Raw genomic sequence first — 24,340 nt, forward strand, 5'->3', positions numbered from 1 at the left:
AGGTGATGCCAGTCTCGCTTCTGCTGTAACAATTCCCTCACCTTACACCTACATTTCTGCTCAGCATCTAGGCCAATAGTGGGCAGTCCGCCTCCTGTGGTGCCACAGGGCATTCATGCTTTAGTGCCGGTCCTACAAGCACACCTACACTCAGCTCAGAAAACACTGAGGACGCTTAAAACCTTAGACACACAGTGTGCCAGAGATTTCACAAAGCAGACAGATCCTTTCACACACACAGATACGAAGTGCCAAGACTGGGGCTAAATGTGATCGTCCATCACCTTGAGCTGGATTAGTTTTATCTGTGGGGGTTCTACAATTTAAGAGATTACTGATGAGATCTGTGATTACAATCCAGTATGAATCTGCAGTGTGTAAATTTTATTGTTTGATAGTAATAATAGTGGAGTGATTTTAATCCAGTGTGAATCTGCAGTGTGTAGGTTTGTTTTGCAGTTCTGACAATAATAATTCTGAAGTGAACAGTCCTCGGTAATTGGCTGAACCTGGAGCTCCTTCAGTAATATTACTCCTGTTTCAGTCCATCAATGAAATGACAAAACCCACTTATAGACACAGCCATGCTGCGTGTTGTTATTGTCATTGAATGTGTCCTGTGGTGCAATGCTGACATGAACATCTGGGCTATGACCTTTCAATACAGTATAACTGTAAGAATTTACAAAGGTTCTTCATCCAGTACTGATCGACTAGCCAAATCTCACAGAAAGGACATCACATCACCTCCTCTGGTAAAGCTGATCCACCTCCAATAGTGCTTAAAGATGTACAGTGAGAGGTGAATGGAGACAGGCAGCGAGAAATGTCAAAGTCATGCTCTGGTGCTGAGTGGGGTGACGTGAGCTTCTGTCATCTCCACATCTGTGTCACTCCCATCACTCTGATCTGACCTCCAGCCCAGCAAGGTGAGAGGAAGGGCTCGCTCGGAGAGCCAAACGTGTGTGTGTGTGTGTGTGTGTGTGTGTATAAATAAGCGTATGTGTGCGTGTTCTTACGTGCTTCTCTCCTTCAATCCTCCTGTCAGCGAGCTGAACGGCTTCCAGGTACTTAAAATGCAGCTCCATCAGTCGGTCCACCTGCAGAGAGAGGGACACACACACACGCATTTTACGAAACCAGGCATGCGCGCACACACACACACACACACACACACACACACACACACACAAATAAAACCACTCAAGCTCAGACCCTCGGGAGTATCTGGCCCAATTTTAAACTTAGCTGATTATTCTCACACCAGGCTCGGCTGCAGGCACCTTGAGCTCCATTCAGCCAGCGTGTGTGCCTGGATCCCTGCCGTTCTTTTGAAATGGCTTTTTTTGGGAAGTCCTGTACGGTCCGCGCTCAATCCAGGTTCAAAACTCTATGAAGATGGCAGCGTTTACATTTGCAAACGCTGCATTTCTACTGATCACACAGGAAACTGTGCTGATTGAAACATTTTCCTCCCACAAACGTGGCACATCTTATGAACAACAGCAGCAGATTTTTGGAAGCAGAAGCTTCAATAGTTTTCCATTTTTATATCTAGGAGCTTTAAGTCTAAAGAGTCTTTACAATTACTAAACATCCCATATAATGCAGATATAAAATAGACTTTTTTGTTTTTCCCTAAATATAAAATAACCTAATGTATGACATAAACATTGTTAGCATTTCAGAACATACATTTTAATCCATACAGTGAAGTCACAACCATGAACATATTTACATAAGCGTTCAAGAGTTAAGAACTGCTGTTCAGATGTCGGGAATCGCTGTTTTCAACTATTTAAAACCAATCTGGTTGCAGCCAAAATGATTCTAATTGCTCGTCCTGTTCAACATCACAGGTTTCAAATATTTAGTAGAAGTTGTAAATAAAAATTAAGAAATGTTAGCTGTGTCCAGAGTGATGAACAGAGCTGGAGAAGATTCTAAAATGACTGAGAAAGCCAGCACTGAGAAGTTCTAATAAAATTAATATCAAGAATTCATCATATTTCTAAAGTGAGGATCAAATCTCAGGGCAGATAACTTGAATTGATTGAAATAAATAATAATAGCATATTATTTTAATGTCATTTTATTCACTTTTTGTTCACAGAATACTTGAAATATGAAATAAAATATCTAAAAATGCCTGGTGGTGAACAGTTTGTTATTAAGTGGATAACATAACAAATAACAACACTAACGTAGCAAACAACCCCAAACTTTTGAATGGTAGTGTGCATATGACCGCCTATTTAATCTATAATAGTTTAGACCACAAACTCATGTTGAAGTCACAAGAAGTGCTGTTACTGTAGATAGTTTGTAGCTTCTTAAACAAGGCCTGATATAGGGCACTTCTGAAGGGGTCAACCAATCAGAATAGCGGACTTCAGGGGAAAATAAGTTCATATACTAGACAAATGCATAATATGGGCAATTTAAACCTGGCACCGTCTTCACATGAGCCTCAAGGAAAAGAGGGCTACACAACATGTTTGTCATCTACCTTCTCACAGTCGTTCTCAGTGAACTTGCTGAGCAGGCGGCTTCTCTGCTGTCCCTTCAGGTTCCTCAGCATGGACGCCAGGATGGAGCACACATGCTCTAGAAGAAGAGAAGAAAAGATACAAAGGACGTTACTAGCTTTCACAGCCTTTGTATATAGTATTTCTAAAGCTTCAACAGCAATAAAAAAGCACTACCTAATGAACATAAGCTCATTTCAAACAGCCATCACAGCCAACATTTCCGCAATGATGTTTATTTTGATTCCTTTTTACAAGCCATCCCAATGAGAATTTGTCTATACTTTCAAGACACTGAATTATACTTTCCAAAGACTTATGAGACGCATGTAAAAAAAAGGCTTACAGTCATCAAAAAAGACAAGACAGGGAAAGAAATGAAGAAACAGATGAAAGTGATAATGTCAGTTTTCATTAGTGTGTTTGGGAGCAGCACCAAGACGAGCTCTTCCGAGCCCAGCAGGGCTGTGAGGCTGCTGTTTACTATTTAAAGCACAGTTCATGAGCCAAGAATGTACATATTTCTTCCCTCTTAGACTGCATGTACAGTCGTACATAACAGTGTGTGCACCACTGGTCAAATGACATGTTTTGTTGATTCTAAGTGAAGAAAATAAAAAATTAAACATCAAATGTGTCATATTTTTAGCAAAGGCCACATTTTATGTTTTGTTTCCCCCCCTAGTATTTTACAAACGAGCAGATAAACAGTAACTGTGCATTAAAACGTGCAGAAATGTGTTCTCTGTGCCACCGAGTTCTAAATGAGTTTCATGAAATGGTAAAATGTTTCATTTTCAACATCTGAAATGTGTTCTATGTTCTACTGTGAATAAAATACGGGTCTATGAGATTTGCAAACCATTGTATTCTGTTTTTATTTACACTCATTTACATTTTACACAGCGTCCCAACTCTTTTTGGAATTGGGGGTGTAAATCACACCTGGCATGAGTAATATTTTCCACCTAAACAAATGAGTTAGTTGCACCTCTTTATTCTTACATTGTGTTTTGGAGCAAAAAAGCTTTCTGGAGAATTTTTTTTTGAAAACATAGGTTTAAAATATATTGGCACCCCCGTTATTTATATTGGATAAAGCCCTCCTGGCAAAAACAACAGCAATAAGCCACTTTCTGTAAGGATGAACAAGGTTAACTGTTGGACAGCTCCTCGGCGCAGAACATTTCCAGTTCCATGATACTCTTAAGTCTTCACTTGTGGACTGCCCTCTTCAATACACACCACATGTCTTCAATTGGGTCAAATCTGAAGACTGAGAGGGAGATAACGAAACTGCAACCATTTCTTTGTGGGTTTTGATGTGTGTTTGGGGTCATTATCTTGCTGAAAGGTTCACCCACAGCAAAGTTTCAGCCTTCTGGCAGAGGCAGACAGATTTTTGGCTAAAACCTTCTGGTACACCTCTATTTTGTATTGTATATTAGTCCTAGTTGAATCTAGTTGCCCACAACATGTTTACTCCCAAGTTGCAGTGCATTAATGACTCTGAATTGAAAAGATCATTCTGTTAAGCCATTTCAACTAAAAAGTATGAGAACAGAGATACATGTCTCTAAAAGGCTGAAAATATTGAGAAACCACAGAACAAAACAAAAAAAAACACTAATTCTGTGTTCTATCTAGACTCATCACACCTTCACATACTGTAAACCATACCAGACCAAACGTTCTATCCTTTTCCAGCTTTGTCTATCAACAAAAAAATAGCTCTGACATTATGACTCTGAACTGAGATACTTATTTCTCTTTAAATCCACACAAATAAATCAGTAAAGCCCTAAGTCTTCTATACAGAGCTGTGTGTGTGAGGTCAGAGAGGACACCTTACTTAAAGCACTCAGCACGCAGGGACCTGGCTGTTCACACTTTAACACACCTATTAGGGTTTTTATTCACAGGAAACAGAGCGGCTGTGTTAATCAGAGGAGGAAACAGAGCGGCTGTGTTAATCAGTTGAGGAAACAGAGCATCTGTGTTAATCAGTTGAGGAAACAGAGCATCTGTGTTAATCAGTTGAGGAAACAGAGCGGTGGTGATAATCAGAGGAGGAAACAGAGCGGTGGTGTTTATCAGAGGAGGAAACAGAGCGGTAGCGTTAATCAGAGGAGGAAACAGAGCGGCGGTGTTAATCAGAGGAGGAAACAGAGCGGCGGTGTTAGTCAGAGGAGGAAACAGAGCGACGGTGTTAATCAGAGGAAGAAACTGAACAGTGGCGTTAATCAGAGGAGGAAACAGAGCAGCGGCGTTAATCAGAGGAGGAAACAGAGCGGCAGCGTTAATCAGAGGAGGAAACAGAGCAGCGGCGTTAATCAGAAGAGGAAACAGAGCATCTGTGTTAATCAGAGGAGGAAACAGAGCAGCAGTGTTAATTAGAAGAGGAAACAGAGCAGCAGTGATAATCAGAGGAGGAAACAAAGCGGCAGCGTTAATCAGAGGAGGAAACAGAGCAGCAGTGTTAATTAGAAGAGGAAACAGAGCAGCAGTGATAATCAGAGGAGGAAACAGAGCGGCAGCGTTAATCAGAGGAGGAAACGGAGCAGCGGCGTTAATCAGAAGAGGAAACAGAGCATCTGTGTTAATCAGAGGAGGAAACAGAGCAGCAGTGTTAATTAGAAGAGGAAACAGAGCAGCAGTGATAATCAGAGGAGGAAACAGAGCGGCAGCGTTAATCAGAGGAGGAAACGGAGCAGCGGCGTTAATCAGAAGAGGAAACAGAGCATCTGTGTTAATCAGAGGAGGAAACAGAGCAGCAGTGTTAATTAGAAGAGGAAACAGAGCAGCAGTGATAATCAGAGGAGGAAACAGAGCGGAGGCGTTAATCAGAGGAGGAAACAGAGCGGAGGCGTTAATCAGAGGAGGAAACAGAGCGGCGGAGTTAATCGTAGGAGGAAACAGAGCGGCGGTGTTAATCAGATGAAGAAAAAGGTGTCACAAAGAACGAAGAAAAGAGGGAAAGAGAAAGAAAGAAAAAGAAAGAAAGAAAGAGGACGAGAAGAAGACAGACAGAGCATGAATACGAGGGAAAGAGAGAGACAGAGGCAGAGGCAGAGATAGAGAGAGAGTATTCTGGCAGTAGAAGAGGCAGGTATTAGATAAGTGTGTTATCTCTGAGCTCTGCCCTGGGATATAAAGCAGGAGAGAGAAGAGAGAGAAGAGAAAGACAGAGAGAATGAGGAGGAAGGGAGAGAGGAAAAGAGGAGAGATGCTTGGGCTGTCGCTACAGCACCAGGTCTCCGTGGCAACAGGAGGAGAGGCCATTAGCTGCAGACATGTGGAAGCAGCTGAGAGAGAGAGAGAGAGAGAGAGAGAGAGAGAGAGAGAGAGAGAGAGAGAGAGAGAGAGAGAGAGTGAGAGAGAGAGAGAAAGATAGAGAGAAAGAGAGAGAGAAACAAACACGCAGGAGGTTTCTGCTTCAGCTCTGCTCCTGCTTCCACTCTCATTACACTCTATTAGAGCTGCTCACTCATTCTAATGACAGACACTTCACAGAGCATAATGGAGCACAAGCAGCTTTGATTCACATACAATACAGCGTGAACTGCAGGCATCGCCGGCACACGGCAACCAGCCTCCCGCTTTAAAAGACAGCAGAGACTGTTTATAAAGGACCTCTGCTATTTCTGGTGATGTTAAGTACGACACTGCAGCTCGGCACTGACAGACAGGTGGATGGAGTAGTTTCTACTATTCTACGGTGAGAGAGATCACGGTTATCCTTTACAAGCTTAGATCAATTACTGTTCTTTTGCTACACCTGACTTGCATCCTATTTTATCAACAGGTTTGAATCCACACTTCTGACTTTTTCTATTTAGTTTGACGTCAAACTGACAAAAACATGGAAATATCTAAAGGATGTTTTTCTTCTTTTTCTTCGAAACAAGAAAATCAGTACCGTTTCATCAAATTCAAATCATAACAGGTGTAAAAGCTAAATAAATACCGTGTTTCATATCTATACACGTCTAACAGTTCTGTGCAAAAGTTATGAAAGTTACACATAAAGCCATGTCTGAGAAATCAGGATTTATTTCTTATAAAAAAATCACATTAGAACAAACTGAAATAAGCCAATTAACAATACATTGTTATTTCTCCTTGTGGAAGTCCAGTACTTACAGTTACCATCCAGCACATAGTTTATCTAATCGATCCTTCATTTAATTAAATCAGGAGAGCTTCTGGTGGAACTGAACAGTGGCTGGAGTGCAACGAGAAGCAAGGAACCAAACCTGTGCCCTTCTAAATAAATTAAAAAATTAAGACATTGTTACGTTACTGTATTTACGCTTATATGCGCTTATTTAAACGTTATATAGTGTTTTTACTGGCAAACAATGGCTGCCTTACTTGTTTCCTAACAGCAAGCGATCGTCCAAACGTAGCATCTCATCACATCACATCCAGGGTGCTTTGCAATGTCTATAGCGGAAACGTCACGTTGTGCGTCAAGTCAAAACGAAAACAAACCACGGGCCACTCAGAAAATAGCTGCTTTACTGACAGAGCTGTGGTTCAGGTCAGTGAGTAACGGAGTTCAGGTCAGAGTGTATAATGGGTTCTGCTTTATCTCCACACTTATCATCAGTAGTCTAAATATCAGTCAAAACAGTATAACACCACCTTAGTGCTGAGCAGCTCAGTTGTATCTGCTAAATCTACTACGTTCACTACCAAAGTACCCTTATCAATCAGTGGTGGAAAACAAAAAGTATTCTTTTCAAACTTTCAGCACTACGACAACTTTTCTCGAAATTGTTTACTGAAAGCTCGTACAAATCAGGGAGTTTCTCCTGTTCCATCTGACGTCTGCACAGTGCTGTATTTATTTATACAGGGAGATTCGCTCGAAAGAGGCCCTGAATATTCTGTAGTAACTCTTACTAAGACGAAGCAATCTGAACCAAACAAAGTCCAATGTGCTCCACAGTATATGGAGCTTCGAACAAGCCGGGATGCCCCTGCGTCGGAGTAATGAGGTAGGCACCGGACAGCCGTCGCAACGTTTGCCACTCCCCGGTGCATACCCCCGTACCCCTTCATGTGTCTGGCTGAAAACTGAGATCACTTCCAGCATCGCATGTAATGCAATCGATTACACATACATCAAGGTAAGTAGCGTGTTTTTTGCTTCAGATGGCTTCATCCTAACGAGAATTACAACAGAATATTCAGGGCCTCTTTCGAGTGAATCTCCCTGTACAAGATGTCACAATTTGATTGGCTGAGCATCGCTCTAGCACCTTTTTATTGAAATAACTGGGTCATTCTGCTGAGCATCAGCTTTGTAGCTAACTGATGTATGTTTCTACTGGCACCACAACGACTGTGAACAACTAAACTGGAATTAGCCAGAAACAAGCAGAATACGATTCAGCAAACAAGACGAGCTGTGAAATTCTTTACAGACAGGAACAAAACTGCATTCAGGTTAAATCTGGCAGTACTGAAAAAACTGAGCTCAACCCGAGACAGCATTCTTATGGCACTATCCACAACAGAACGTTTAAGTTAGTTTTCAACCAAACACGAAACCAAAATGTCTGTTAAATTTAGCTGAACGGGATGGTTCAGAAACGCAAATTTATTTTGCAGAATTGTTGTAGAAAAGCAAAAGAACAACCAAGGTTGTGCGTTATCACGACTGCGATGATATACTGTATATACCATACGCGTCTTCAGCTCAGGCCAGCAACTCAATCACAGCCTCCCTCTCGTATTCTATTGCTTAACTGAACCCATGTACTACTGTAAATGTACTAAAATGTGAACTAGGTGCACAACATGGCCAGAAAATGCAATGTTAGATTAAGCTGGATAAAACAATTTATATATTTTTTTCTATATAGATCTAAAAAACAATAAAATACAGATTTAATACCTTAAAAGGCTCCTTATGGTGATGCACGTTTGTTGTAACATTAATCACTGCTGCTTTTACAAAGAGTTTAGAAACTTCACTTTGGACAGAATTCCTCTTCTTGTTTCCTTGAGCTATGAATCAGAAATAATTAACTCTAATTATAGCAAGCATTTGTTATCACCGGCAATAAGTGCTTTTTCGGAGGGTTAAGGGGTAATGATGCAAACCGAAGCAGCCGAGCTTTAAAGAAAAGTCTCCCTCCGATTCAGAAACCATAATCGCCTCGCGCAGTTCTCCCTGGCAAACAAAATGAGAATTGTTGATAATCCTCAAAAAAAAAAAAGAAAGAAAGAAAAAGAAAAGAAGAATCAATTACCAAAAGCTTCACAGGGATACAAAGATGGCCAATCCATTTTCTGCTCAAATAAGAGAACAAACTGAGGCTTGATTAAATGCGATGGGGGCGATTAACTAAGCTCTTTCCATGCCATTTACCCAGATCATTGGACCAATTACTAGGAATAATGTCAATCTGTTTCATAGAGGGAGTTTAAATGGAATTATTATTATAAAAAGCCCCAGTCATTTTCTTTTTCCATTTAGCATGATAACCTCTAATGATAGCTTAATGCGGTGGGTTGGGGGGTTCAAATGTAATCACACATCCTGCCATTCACTCTTTAAGACCCACACACTAACACAGACAGAGTGGACTGCTTTTAGCTAATCTCACGCCATTTACATTCATCAACGTCTTAAATAGGCACAAATTCCTGCCATGCATTAATGAAGCATTAGCCAAACAACTGTGTGACGACTTGTTTGGCTAAAATGCAGATTAATGTCCCTTAAAGCATTTTCGCACGTGTAAACAGAGAAACAGGGTCCGACTGAGACAAATCACCAGAGTGGGAGGCTGAGCAAAATCAGGGTGAATCGGAGATGCTACTGTTATGGTCAACACAAACATATACAGAAGCTCACATAAAGACTAAACAAGACGATTCCAATAGAGCTAAGAGACAGTAGACCTGCCACAATTATTACACTTCCGCTGACAATTAACTGCTGTATAAACAATTGTGAACAGGGAACACAATGTAAAATATGAAAAATAACCGCATGATACAAAAATCATCATGTTTATTAGTGTTTTATTGAATATCCAGCGAAAAAAACAAATACAGAAATGTAATATTCTTCATAGGTGAGCAACAATGTTTTAAAATGTCTGCATAATTCAGTAGTTGAGGTCTCAGAGTGGTTAAGTTTTTACACAGTCACAAAACATATGTGTCTAATCTAAAACCACATAGGAAAGTGGCTCAGAAATGATTATTAAAATATCGGATGTGTCTCTCCACACAGTCACGAATCAGATATTTATCTGATCTAGGACCACATATCAAAGTGGCTCAAATCCGACTAATAAAAGATCAAATTTGTATCCACACAGTCACAAAATGTATATGTATCTGATCTAGGACCACATATGAAAGTGGCTCAGATCTGATTAAAAAAAGATCAGATGTGTGTCCACACAGTCACAAACTGGATATGTATCTGATCTAGGACCACATATAAAAGTGGCTCAGATCTGATTTATAAAAATTCAGATGTGTGTCCACACAGTCACAAACTGGATATGTATCTGATCTAGGACAACATATGAAAGTGGCTCGGATCTGATTAATAGCAGATCAGATGTGTCCACACAGTCACAAACTGGATATGTATCTGATCTAGGACCACATATGAAAGTGGATCACATCTGATTAAAAAAAGATCAGATTTGTCCACACAGTCACAAATCAGATATATGTTGGATCCATGACCACATATGAAAGTGGCTCAGATCTGATTAATAGAAGATCAGATTTGTGTCCACACAGTCACAAATTGTATATGTATCTGATCCATGACCACATATGAAAGTGGCTCAGATCTGATTAATAGAAGATCAGATTTGTGTCCACACAGTCACAAATTGTATATGTATCTGATCCATGACCACATATGAAAGTGGCTCAGATCTGATTTATAAAAATTCAGATGTGTGTCCACACAGTCACAAACTGGATATGTATCTGATCTAGGACAACATATGAAAGTGGCTCGGATCTGATTAATAGCAGATCAGATGTGTCCACACAGTCACAAACTGGATATGTATCTGATCTAGGACCACATATGAAAGTGGATCACATCTGATTAAAAAAAGATCAGATTTGTCCACACAGTCACAAATCAGATATATGTTGGATCCATGACCACATATGAAAGTGGCTCAGATCTGATTAATAGAAGATCAGATTTGTGTCCACACAGTCACAAATTGTATATGTATCTGATCCATGACCACATATGAAAGTGGCTCAGATCTGATTAATAGAAGATCAGATTTGTGTCCACACAGTCACAAATTGTATATGTATCTGATCCATGACCACATATGAAAGTGGCTCATATCTGACTGATAAAAGATCAGATGTGTGTTCACACAGTCACAAACTGGATATGTATCTGATCTAGGACCACATAGGAAAGTGGCTCAAATCTGATTGATAAAAGATCAAATTTGTGTGTCATCACAGCCACAAATCGGATAAGTATCTGATCAAGGATCACCACTGATGTACCAAAAAACAGTGACAAACTTTGAGGGATGTTGGTCAAAAAACTGTTACGGATTTCTCTCTTAGCGTGGTTTATCATCAGATGATTAACTGGATTTCATTAAGACTGTATTGGGTTTACATTTCCATCAGGTTACAGCACTAGAGCTCAGCCCTGCTTGCCGTTCATATGAACCGAAAGTGTCTGAGCTCCACTCCGGGTTGCTCCGGCCCAATTTAACCCCTGGTCTGGAGTCAGCAAGTTTTCAGTTCTCAAATTAAACGTCTGGTGGGAAAAGTGAAAAAATCTACCAAAAACGGATGAAGGTTTTACATTGAAAATCTAAAAACAAGAACAGGTGCCTCAAATAGTAAAGGGCGTTCAGACTACAGCCCACAAATAGTGGCAACAAAGCCTTCTTCAAGTTTTCTGTTCTCTTCTTTGTGTAGACAACGCATGCAAACGACTGTCCGTGGTAATCGACTGTCTGCTTAGGAAGCTGCCAATATAAATTATTTTGAAAAGCCCTGCTATGTTCCTTTAATGAATGTCTCCAAATGCTCCAAAGTTCATGCAGTGTGGGAGCAGAGAGTTACGCATCCCAACAGGGTTTTTATTCTGGGCTAATGACAGCATGGAGGCGTTCGCTGGCTTGCGTTCCACAACAGGCGCATCATTAGGTGGCTAAAACTGCTCCTGTCGGAGCAAGAGTTCCAGAATTGGGGCATCACTCACAGCGTACAGAGACACAGCGCGATCAACGCTGTCTTCAGTGCTTTACAACACTCGCTCGCCCGCTCCACCACTCCCTCACTCCACCTTCCACTTCCTAAAATAATCCGCCTCATTAAGATCCAGCTGGTAGAGCAACAGTAGCTAAATTTCAGCTGTGTGGAGGAAACAGGCGCACAATACAGATGACAGACGCCGGCTGAACACAACGCCTGTCTCCATCTCTCCCTCTCCCTGACTGTCCGTTTTAGGCGGGTGCAGAAATTATGGCCGGGGGAGGACAAACCTCATCTCATGATGCAATAAATGTTCATACTTTTCTGCATTCGGCTCCTGTCTGCCCACCACTGGAAATTAACGAGCACTCAAAAGAAAGTTAAGAAAATGCCCCCAAAGTTTCAAAAGCGAGTGGAAAAACGAAGTCCACATATAAACATATCTTTCAAAAGTTTGGAAACAGCAGACATTTTAATAATTGTTGGTATTTGATTCAATAATAAGTTACACCACCAATGATCGAAATACAGTGTGGACCACCAAAAAGTTATTCAAGGGCCCATATCGTACTACTAGCCCATATTTTTTTGTATTTTTTTTTTCTATTTATAAGGTTTGGGCAATTTTTATATATCAGTAAAACAGTCATTATTAATTTTTACCTAATTTCTTATTGTATAGTAATTGTTTTTCTTACAGTGCCTGTATGACTAGTGTGTGTAAATGCTCTGATCAGCTGTTGTGTATTGTCCCTCATTCCAGGCTGAAACACTCCTTAGAAATTCAACTTGAACGGGCATAGCTGGGCTGATTTTGCAACTTAGTTTCCGTAGCCTGTAAAGACTGAGGGGTGAACAGTATGTTTTAAACTTTTAAAATAACCATATGAATCTTAAATATTGTTAAACTCCTATTAATAAGAAAAGCAAGGGAAATTCAGTTTATAGATAATAGATATATATAAAGATACTATACTGTTAATTACTTATTTACAGTAATTTTGTAATTAGCTATCTGTCTGAGGTATTCTGGATGTTACATGTAGTACAGCTTTCTCAGTTATTTTAGAACCAACCACAGCTCTGTTCATCATTCTGGGCACATCTTAACATTTCTTCACCTTTCACACCTACTAATTACTGGAAATCAGTGAAGCTGTAGAGTAGCAGAATCATAATAGTATCACTTTATAAACATTCTGCAATTTAATATTTTCATTTTATTTTAAGGAAAACAGCAATCTCAAGCGTTTGAATGATAGTGTTTATGAAGCACTGTGCACAAAGCACCTGTGAAAATGCTAAAATCTATTTGAGCAGTAAGCATTTTTCGCTTATTAAACACTAATATCAGAATAAATACAAAAGGAATGATTTTATGTACGTAAATGTTTCTTTTCTCCATGAGAATCAATTGTAGTGAATTCATTCTGCAACCATTCATTAGATGAAATCAGGAGTGCTGGTGATAGATTTTTACCAAAGCAGGCAATGGCTGGAGCGCAGCATGTGTTCAAGATATCAACTACTTTTCTGAAAATATGAATGGTGGTCAGTTACATGGTCACAGCTGCCAGAACAAAACCTCATATCTCCAAAGTGATAACTTTACAGGAGAAGGGAAAAACCTACTTTACTTTAAATGTAAGTCAGTGTAACCAGACTTTTTTCCAAATAATTCTGGTTCATTCATCATGATATTTGCATGCAATGTAAAAGGCACCAGGCATTTTCAAATTATGTCAAAAACTGAAAAACTGATATATACTGACTCCTGATATAAATGGCCTTCAACCCGCTTAGGCGCCTAAGGCTTTTGCACAGTACTGCACAAATACATATACACCCAATGAGCGTAGAAACAAGGAGGTGCTCATAATGTTATGCCTGATCGGTGAATGTCATACGTAGAAATAAACAGATCTTTCCCATTCCTTACAGCAGACACTCCACCTCGGGTAGGAATCACCTGCCACTCGCCACGAGTAAACCTAATTCTCGTCCTATGAGGAGTCACGTGTATGTCCGGCAACTCACTGCTGGGTCCAGCATCCAGCTGACGCATTTCTTCACATGCTTACTAGGGATACAACAGTATATGGTATATTGTCGAACCGTTTGGTTTGCACCCTACAGTTCAATACACACACATGAACCACAGTATTACAATATGCCTGTTGTTTTCCTATAGTTTCCAAAACTTGCTTATTGTGCTGCAGACCACATGCACAGTGCACATACAGATCCACAGAACATCTCTGGAGCCTATCAGGATTTCCCTGGAGCCTATGAGTGCTTAGTATGCAAATGCAAGCTGGAGAAGAAAGGGGGAGCTAAAAACAAATACTCCCTCAGCTTCAACGTGACAATGGCGAGCGCTGGAAAGACAGAGAGAAGTTAAGGCCACCACACATCAAACGCAAATTCGAATCCTTTGTTTTTAATGAAGGGCTTGCGACTGCCGCAGCCAGTCTTTTAGGTAAACAGACAAACCCTAATGGTAAGTTACCTCCACCAATGTTACCAGCCTAGCCCTCTTTAGCTCGTATCTTTCAGCTCAACAGCCAGTCTATGAAGAGGTGGTAAACTGATCCCAAGCATGATAAGTGATGCTGAACGCTTTATGTCATTCAATTTATACAAGTAGAGTGTAAAAAATGAACTTGAACCTGGCTTTAATTAGCCCTGCTGGCATTCTATAGCACCGCTCCGCAACGCTGCACAGTGGCCTTTCCAGTATCCTCTCCTGCACACATTTCAGCAGCAAAGTAATTCCCAATCTCTATGAAACATCACAGACAGAAATAAAAGACAAACCGACAGACACCCTGTCCAGCTCTCTTTAATTATTTAAAATAAGAAGGCAGAGCACCTGCAGGTCGTCAAAGCTAAGAAGTATGTTTAATTTGAATGTTTTGCTCCCCTTGATTTCATACAGCACAGACAGAAACCAGACCTACACTCTTAAAAATGAGGGTTTTTCAGAAAAAAAGGTTCTATATAGAACCATAAACACTATATAGCACCAAAACGGTTCTTTAAGGGTTCTTCTATTTTTTACAAGATTGATATCATAACAGTAGAAGAACGCTTTTTGGTGCTATATAGAAACCCTTTTCAAAATTGTTCTATACAGAACCATCTACAGCACATTCTGCTCCAATCTGAAAAACACTTTCACGATGCAAAGAATCCTTTAATCATGCAAAGGGCTCTTTGAGTGCTCATGGTTCTATATAGAACCATTTTCTTTACTAAAGAACACTTGAAGAACCATCTTTTTTTAAGAGTGTAGTCAGCCATGCTGCCATTTTTCTGAATGGAAAGTTTTATTTGTCTACACGCAAAATAAAGAGTTCATTGTTTAAAGGGTGATGTTTTAATTATTTCTTAAATATAAAAATACCAAATCCGTACTGTTACCTTGGCCCAAAAACCGTGATACATACCAAACCCTGGGCCCACCTTACCATCGCAACCCTATTTGGGTACTCCGGTTTAAACATACACGGATGGGGCTGATTTGTGCTTAAAATTTGGCTGTTAAAATCATTATTGGATCCTGTTTTGATTTTCCATGTACAATAGCTTAGCTTCTCTGCCGAGTTACCTTACGCACCGTTTGTGTGTTTGAAAATTCACTAAGTCCTGCCTTTGGTCATCTTGCGTGGAATGATAACACATATTGTGCTGACGTAAAAGTTCACAAGGGCTGTTCCCCTGTATGGAGGTCATAACATGTAAACCATATTAATATGTCTGCATGAAACTAATAAAAGACTGGGACGCGCTTGGAGCAGGTTGAGTCAGCAACACTAGATAACTAAAGATAGGAGGTTTCTGTAATACAGCCCCAGATTCATTTCTGAATGTGTTGCAATATCAGTGTAGAATAATCCTGCTGAAGTGAGAAGAGTCTACCAGCAACAGCCAATACTGTAAGTAAACCATGTAACGGTAGAAAACATTCCCTCATAAAGCCCCTGAAAATCAGTCCAGAGAGCAAAGACTGAAGCGAGAGGAAAAAAACAAACGTTACTGATACTGCGTGTGCCTTCCGCTGGAGTAGACAGTGTTCCTTCGCGATTCTTCAGGCGACTCAATTGTTTGACAGAAAAATGTTAGATCTATTATTAGTGAGCGTTTTCTTAATGAGCTCGTTACAGATGCAAATTGATGCTCGTTAATCCCTCCTCCTGCTGAAGTGTGAATTTCAGACGGGATTTTGCAGGATCAATCTCGGCGTTTACCATTCAGCACAAGAGCGTCCCTTTTTAATTACTTCAAAAAGACTCGTTTGTAATAAGAATGGCTGCTGACTAATTAACGTGTTTGGCAGCATTGTGCTCCCGGAGCACCACCTCATCCTCACTGGCTTTCAATTAGCCCAGCGCTCAGCACACCATCGCAATGGAGTCACTAAAAAAGAAGAAAACACTAAAATAATCCAATTAAGAATGAAACTCGGAGCGAAATGACGACAAGTATTCTCACCTTCAAGGGTAAACAGTTCTGCTCTAAGCACTAAAATCCAACATAAGTAAGAAAAAGTAGCAACAAAGAAAAGACACTCGTCATCCACTTTATCAGAAACTTGTGTACTTCAACTCACTGGCCACTTTATTAGAAACACCCACCTTATACTTCCACTCACTGGCCACTTTATTGGAAACAACCACCTTGTACTTCAACTCACTGGCCACTTTATTAGGAACATCTACTCTGTACTTTGCTCAGTGGCCACTTTATTAGAAACACCCACCTTGTACTTCCACTCACAGGCCACTTTATTGGAAACACCCACCTTGTACCTCCACTCAGTGGCCACTTTATTAGAAACACCTCTCTTGTACTTCCACACACTCTCCACTCTATCAGAAACACCCACCTTGTTCTTCCACCCACTAGCCACTTTATTAGAAACACCTACCCTATACTTCTACTGACTGGCCACTTTACTGGAAATATGTCGTTTGACAAGGGGCATGAAGTCACAATGAACACATGTACATATAACCATTCAGGCCACAGGTTGTCATGTCACTATGAATACACTTAAATATGACCAGCTCTTTAGATAATATGCTGTAATGTCACATTAAATACGTTTACATATGACCACCCAATCAAGTCATGTGTTGTGATGTCACAATGAAGACATTTACATACGAACACCCTTTCAGCAACAACCCCTGCAGCAGTTCAGCTGCCCTTCCACGTTGGAGTGATAAGAAATTCCTGCAGACAGAAACGTTTGCATACAACTGTATAAACGGACACTCAAACTGGCCATAAGCAGCTAAATATATGCTGAAATACTCAATCTTGGTGGCTTCGTGGCCCAATCTTACACTTTTCCAGGACTTCCCTAATATTTCCAAGACATTTTATCTATTGTCTTAGTTTTCCATGTGTCTTTCAAAATTGGAAAACTAGTCTTTAAACCGCCAGGCTTTTCAGATTTTCCAAGATGCGTGGAACCACTGACACCCCCTTGTCTCTACACTCATTGTCCATTTTGTCAGCTCCACTTACTGTACAGGTGCACTTTGTAGATCTACAATTACAGACTGTAGTCCATCTGTTTCTCTGCATACTTTGTTTACCCTGTTCTTCAATAGTCAGGACCCCCACAGAGCAGGTATTATTTGGGTGGAGGATCATTCTCAGCACTGCAGTGACACTGATGTGGTTTTGGTGTGTTAGTGTGTGTTGCGCTGGTACGAGGGGATCAGACACAGATGATGCATAGTGAGATATATTTATAATCTGTTAGAATGGAACTTGTCATGGAACTACATTCACTATTCCTCCTTAAGTGAACCTGATACTGAAAAAAAAAGAGTAGAACATACAGAATGTGCAGTAAACCTGTGCATATAGAGGTCTCCTCAGCACTAGGTGTCCAGCCCAATCTCTGCACTACTGGGGCCGCAACAAGAAGGCAAGAATGAGCTTTTATTCACTGCAGCCATGACGAACCGATCAGCGTGAAATTTGCCAAGGAGCTGCTGGGAAAAGCAGAGCCACCCAGGGACGCGGTGCCCATTACCAACCGCAGGTAAATAAACTCACTGTCTGGACTGAATGCAGCAGCGCAGGAACACACACATACACACACACGCACACAAGAAACAGAAGCAGAGTACCTCGCTAATAAACATCATACCAACAACATGGATGAGGTCTTAGTCAACATGTAAAGAACACAAAACAAGTGGATCACAGAGGAATTACTGCCTTAACCCGCTAAATGGCCAGTATGTATTAAGTCTGGCATTTTAAGGGGTTAAACTGCAGGCGTGTCTTTCAGTCTCTAACTGTAAGACTCATTATGACAGCATTGTGTGGTACCTTCGTGCTCCTTGTCAGATATCCCTGTTTTCCTCATCTTCTTGGGCGTCTTCATAAAGAGTGGAAAAATGGTCCGCAGGCCCAGGATGTCCACAAACTTGTGGCAGTTATCTGAGCCCTCAGGGCCGATCATGCTGTGGTCCAGAACTTTCAGGGCGCTCGTCCGAGACAGCTTCTTCTCCCTGCGCACAGGATCAGAGCGTTCAAACACGAGAATGATCCGGAACGGCATGAGCACCGTCGCCGGAAAACAGCTGCAGTCTCTCAATGTCACTTTAAAGCAATCATTCAGCAAAAAAAACTGCAGTCGATCAGCCAAGATACGTTTGTATACTCCACCAATTAGCACTGTGCAAACTGCATGGCTAAATTATCACATTTACCTCAAGCTGCTTATCATCACTGTTGGAACAAAACACTGGACAAAATCTTTTTCCATTATCTTCCATTCAAAGTTAAGAAAGAAATTAGGGAGGCATCGATACGGAAATTCTGGCCCAATATGTACGTATCGGCTGATGTGGATGTTGATGTTGATACACAAACGTTTAGAAAGAACAGAATCTGGGACTAAATCCATGGATCAGCTTTACAGAGAAATCTAACATTTATTTAAAATAAATGAATAAATAAACAAATAGCAGAAATGTTAGTGCAGTTGCACTGCTTCTGATATCGTTTTGATTATGCCATCATTACAGAAACCTAATAAAAATGAACAAAAGCATGTTGCACAGCTAAAAAAAACAGGCATCTAAACAGGCACAAACAATGCTAACTATTGAGCTATAAGCTTCCACTACTTTGCTATCCACACCAGCCTCGTAGCTCCAGTGCAAAACCAAAGAAGCAAACTTTAGACACCAAACGTGTTTCACAGACTACATTCAGGGATGGGGAAATTTGTGTAAATCTGATTTTTTTCACCAAAGTATCGCTTTAATTCAAACACAAAAGTAATGAGAAAGAGAAAACAATTGGGATAAAGCGCTTCACCCACTAAACTTACTGACTCTGTATGGAATTCATTTCTTGCACTCAAATGCACAGAATTAATGAATTTGCGCCACATAATAAGATCATGAGTGAGACCAAACACAAACATACATATTCATAAAAAGCCCCAGACAGAGCGCTGCGACAGCAGAGGCACTCGCACAGCAGGGCTGGAGCTGCTCTAACAGAGCCGTATCAGAGCTCTCCACAGAGCGCGCCGGCTCTCGGGGAAATGTAGCTGTCTGTCACTCTGCCACTCTCTCCATCCGGAGATGACAAATGACACTGTTTATCTAGACCACAGAAAATATTTCAGATGTCAAGGTGGAGAGAGAGAGCGAGAGAGAGAGAGAGAGAGAGAGAGAGAGAGAGAAAGAGAGAGAGAGAGAAAGACAGAGAAAGATAGAGAGAGAGAGAGAGAGCAAAACAGCAAACAAGAGTGAGAGGGGGTGACAAAGAGGTGAGAAAGAGAGAGAGTGAGACAGACCAAAATAGAGAGAGCTAGAAAAAGAGAGGGAGAGAGAAGCAGAGAGAGAGGAGGAGAGAGAGGAAAAAGAGAGAGGGTGAGAACAACGAGTGAGAGAGAGAGAGAGAGAGCAAGAGAGGGAGGGAAAGGGAGTGAATGTGTGAGAGTGCAAGGGTGGAGAGAAGGGAAGAGAGAGAGTAAGAAAGAGAGGGAAAGAGTGAGTGAGTGAGTGAGTGAGAGAGAGAGTGTGAGTGAGTGAGTGTGAGAGAGAGAGAGAGAGAAAGATAGATGAGTAAGAGGAGAATAGAAAGAGACTGAGGCAGAGAGGGAGGCAAGGACAGTGAGAGAGAGGGAGAGAGAGAGTGCAAAACAGTGAACAAGAGAGAGAGAGGGGTGACAGAGGTGAGAAAGACAGAATGAGAGAGACAGAAATAGAGAGAGTGAGAAAAAGAGAGAAATAGAGAGAGAGAGAGAGAGATGAGAGAGAGGGGAATAGAGAGATTGATTGAGAGACAGAGAGAGAGAAAGAGCGAGAGAGCAAGAGAGTGTGAGAGAGATAGAGATAGAGATAGAGATAGAGGGAGAGGGAGAGGGAGAGGAGAGGAGAGGAGGGAGAGAGAGAGAGAGAGAGAGAGAGCGAGAGAGAGATAGATAGGGAGGGAGAGAGAGAGAGGGAGAGAGAGCGAGAGAGAGATAGATAGGGAGGGAGAGAGAGAGAGGGAGAGAGAGAGGGAGAGAGAGCGAGAGAGAGATAGATAGGGAGGGAGAGAGAGAGAGGGAGAGAGAGAGGGAGAGAGGTTTGTGAAGCAGAACTGCTGGCTCAGTCATACAGATGGAGTTGCTGCTCAGCTGTAATGAACGCCTAAATCCACACAAGACGGACGACAAAACACTGTGGTCACACGCCAACCAGAAGAGCCGAGACAGTCTGAGATCCTTTTCTGTGAAATGTCACAGCAGCTGTCTTTTCTCCAAAACACTTCATTTTTTGGCTCAGACGGAAGACGCAACAAGAGACACAATTTAATTATTAATAAACGGTTTCTGGGACAGTTACTGCAAACTAAATACAAATTTTAAAAACAAAATTTAAAAAGAGGCTAAAATACTGCCGTCTATGAACGTTCATTAAACAACATGCTAGTCCAAAAGTCCCCAAATCTTTACCTTGGGGGTCCAAGGTGTAATGATTGGGGTGTGCTGAGGGCCAAAAAGACGTCACTAGCTAACAAACTGGTTTAAATGTCTACAATGTGGACGTCTGTTAAAGAAGAAAAGGAAAATGAGTAACTGTAATGTGTGCAGAGGCAGTTCATTAAAATATGGGCACACAAATTGTGAACGCACATCATTATGCTTTATGCTTTTTTTCCCTGCCGCTTACTGTCAGAGATGTGCCAAAACACGTGAAACATATCGCCATGTTTTTTTTAAAAAACAAAAGTGTCACCAATTCATTTAAATACATTCACCTATTCAAACAGGCTTATCATCCCTGAGTGGTTTCAGGATGAGGACAGCCAATCAGAAGAGAGCTCATTTATCATATCAGTCTTAAAGGAGCAGTAACAAACAAAAACTGTTTAATTCTAAGGGATAAAGCGAAGCCGTGAAAGTGGTCAAGCAAAAATGAACTATGACCATTTTGGGTACATTAAATCACACAAATGTTTATAAGTGGAAAAAATAAAATGCAAGAAAAATGTAAGATATTGGCCCTTTAATGATTCAACACTTCCACCAGCCAGTCACAGACCTGAGCATGAGGTTCATCAGCTGAAGCCCCTCCCCTCTGAGGAAGCGGTCACGATTGGCTGGCAGCATGAGGCAGGAGCAGAGCGCATCGAACAGGTTCTCCATCATCTCCTGCTCCTCCGCTGTGGACGGGTTGTGCCTCTTAAACACCTGCCACGCAGAGACACTTCATTACAACGTTATCACATCACCCAAACACCTCAATAACAGTTTATACAGTCAATTTCTAGATGACCCTCCCATGCTCCGCCCACAAATGTGCATTTTCATAGGTACTGTGGTTTGAAGAAGTCCAGTATTCACAGTTACCATCCAAAACCTAGTTTATCTAATATATCCCTCAATAAAGTAAATCAGGTGAGCTACTGATGGAATTTGTGTGCTACTATACAGAACTGATCCATACAGATATACAGAAATACAGAACTGTACTGAACATATCTGGAGCACGAAATAATCTGATACGCTATTTGCTGTTGCACACAAGCTTACAATGAGACTAAAACATAGATGTACACTATATAGACAAAAGTATTGGGACTCACTTCCTAATTATGGAGTTTAGGTTCAAGTTCAGTGAAGGTAAATTCTGATGCTTCAGCAAACCAAGCCAGTGCACAAAGCAAGGTCCATAAAGGCATAACTGGGTGAGTTTGGTGTGGAAGAACTCGACTGGCCTGCACAGAGCCTTGACCTCAACCCCATAAAAAGAAACCTTTGGTATGAACTAGAATGGAGATCGAGAGCCAGGCCCTCTCATCCAACATCAGTCTCTGACCTCACTAATGCTCTTCTGGATGAATGAGCAAAAATACCCACAGACTCTCTCCACAATCTTGTAGAAAGCTTCCCAGAAGAGTGGAAGCTACTAAAGGGGGACCAACTCCATATGAATGCCTATGGATTTAGAATGGGATGCCATAAAACCTCTTGTAGGTGTAATGTTTAGGTGTCCCAATACTTTTGTCCATATAGTGTATGTTTTTTAGGCTTTTATAATTTTCAGAACATATCGGTCGTCCACACACGCCAGGAAGTCAGCAACAGTGTTAATGAAAGAAAATCTTTGTAGGCGGAGCCTGGATAGATAACGCAATATCAAACAGCCGTTGTGATCAACTGTAATTCACAACAGCAAACAAATAAACAGTGTGTCAATGTATATATGTGCTTTTACCTGATCTGAATTCAAACCCTTGAACTTGATCAGTATGAGCAGATTTGACCGACAGATTTGACTGATATTCAATCTGATATTTGATTAAACACTGGGTTACTGTGCTAAAATGTCTGCATTGGGGTGGGCAATATGACAATATTTATTGCCATCACGAAAAATATCGCAGACATTATCAGTACTTAATGAACACTGAATAACAATGTTTTATTACCCAGATGTTGACATAATTAGTCCTCTTTTTGATCGTTTTTTAAATGTGGCACTACTGGTTGTTTTGTCCTCCAGTCTGCATTTTACTTCTTTTACTGCATTTGAAACCCTACATAAACAAATGCTACATTTCTCTGCAATGCTAATGCAAATTTAGCCCCGATTTCTAAATTTTATAACTGTTTAAATATCAGCATCAGCAGATATGTACATGACAGATATCAGATCTCTGCATTGGTTCAGAATTCCTATATTCCAAACCGTGCAACATGATCTGTACTAAAACCCACTGAAACCAAACCACTTCACTGCAATCACCATTTCCTTTGTGTTAACCTCCAGCTCTCCGACCCGGGCTAAAGTCTTTTCCTCTTATTCAACACGAACCAGTCCCACCTGTGGGTTCGGCTCTAAAAGCACAGTTTAACAGGCCTGACACACACGCACTGCCTTTCTGTGGGTAAATGGAGGAGACGCATGAAAAGAGACAGCACTGAACCTGCTGGTGTGAGAGAGAGAGAGAGAGAGAGAGACAGACACTAATGCACAGTAGGGATATTGGTGGGGTGGCTTACTGAAAGCTGCTGCAGAAGAACATCGATGCCATCCAACTCCCCCAAGAGCTCTCTGGTGCCTGACAGAGAGAGAAAAACAACAGCACAGAGAGTGAAGGAGATGGAGAGAATAACATGGAGGAAGTAGAACATGGTAGAGGTGTGGATTTGTGTGTGAAACAAAGAAAAAGAAGGAGAGAGCGAGAGAGAGAAAAGCAGCACAGCTGGAATGCCTCAGAGAGGGAGGCTGGGGGGAAAACAACACACTTCTGCAGCACAGTCTGAATGCAGCACAACACCAGCAGCCATGTCTGAAAGAATGACCTGTTCACTGAACAGGGTAACGCTTTCTTTCACGGTCCCTAAAGTTCCAGGTATTGACCAGGTAAGTATACAGCACACCTACCCCACAGAACTGCCCGGTAGATTTTTCTGATTTCCTCTTCTTGATTAAACATGTGACCCTTCAGTGTAATTTAGTTAAAATGGCTACTTACTATCATTTCACTCAGTACCTCACATTTACTCAGTCGATATCTAGAACCTGTTAAACTCTTCACTTATTTGAACTAACTTGGAACTTACCATCACGTTTCCTAAAGTCAGTTCTCTATAACAGTGTTCTATATAGCGCTCTGATGTAGGGAACAGTGATTAGAGACCGTTTCTGTTCTCTATAATAGTGTTCTATATAGCGCTCTGATGTAGGGAACAGTGATTAGAGACCGTTTCTGTTTCTCTATAATAGTGTTCTATATAGCGCTCTGATGTAGGGAACAGTGATTAGAGACCGTTTCTGTTCTCTATAATAGTGTTCTATATAGCGCTCTGATGTAGGGAACGTGCTAGTGTTCTATATAGCGCTCTGATGTAGGGAACGGTGATTAGAGACCGTTTCTGTTCTCTATAATAGTGTTCTATATAGCGCTCTAATGTAGGGAACAGTGATTAGGAACCGTTCCAAACACAGTGACAGATACACACAATCATCCAACATATGCATGCGCACACACACACACACACACACACACACACACTCATTTTTGTGTTGACAGAGCTGATGTCC

At 41.1% G+C, this 24,340-nt stretch overlaps 1 protein-coding gene across 1 annotated transcript in view; it reads right to left on the reverse strand.

Annotated features, from left to right (window-relative positions):
* Window positions 1-24,340, reverse strand: part of ctnnbl1 (catenin, beta like 1) — a 73,266-nt gene that overhangs the window by 26,249 nt on the left and 22,677 nt on the right. The window contains exons 9-13 of the mRNA XM_036591987.1: window positions 23,296-23,354; window positions 21,332-21,480; window positions 18,114-18,295; window positions 2,510-2,607; window positions 1,020-1,100 (exon numbers count right to left, since the gene is read on the reverse strand). Coding sequence (XP_036447880.1) covers window positions 1,020-1,100; window positions 2,510-2,607; window positions 18,114-18,295; window positions 21,332-21,480; window positions 23,296-23,354 — 569 coding nt within the window. The remainder of the gene's footprint in view (window positions 1-1,019; window positions 1,101-2,509; window positions 2,608-18,113; window positions 18,296-21,331; window positions 21,481-23,295; window positions 23,355-24,340) is intronic.

The sequence above is a fragment of the Colossoma macropomum genome, unplaced genomic scaffold (assembly GCF_904425465.1).
Source record: "Colossoma macropomum unplaced genomic scaffold, Colossoma_macropomum, whole genome shotgun sequence".
NCBI lineage: Eukaryota > Metazoa > Chordata > Actinopteri > Characiformes > Serrasalmidae > Colossoma > Colossoma macropomum.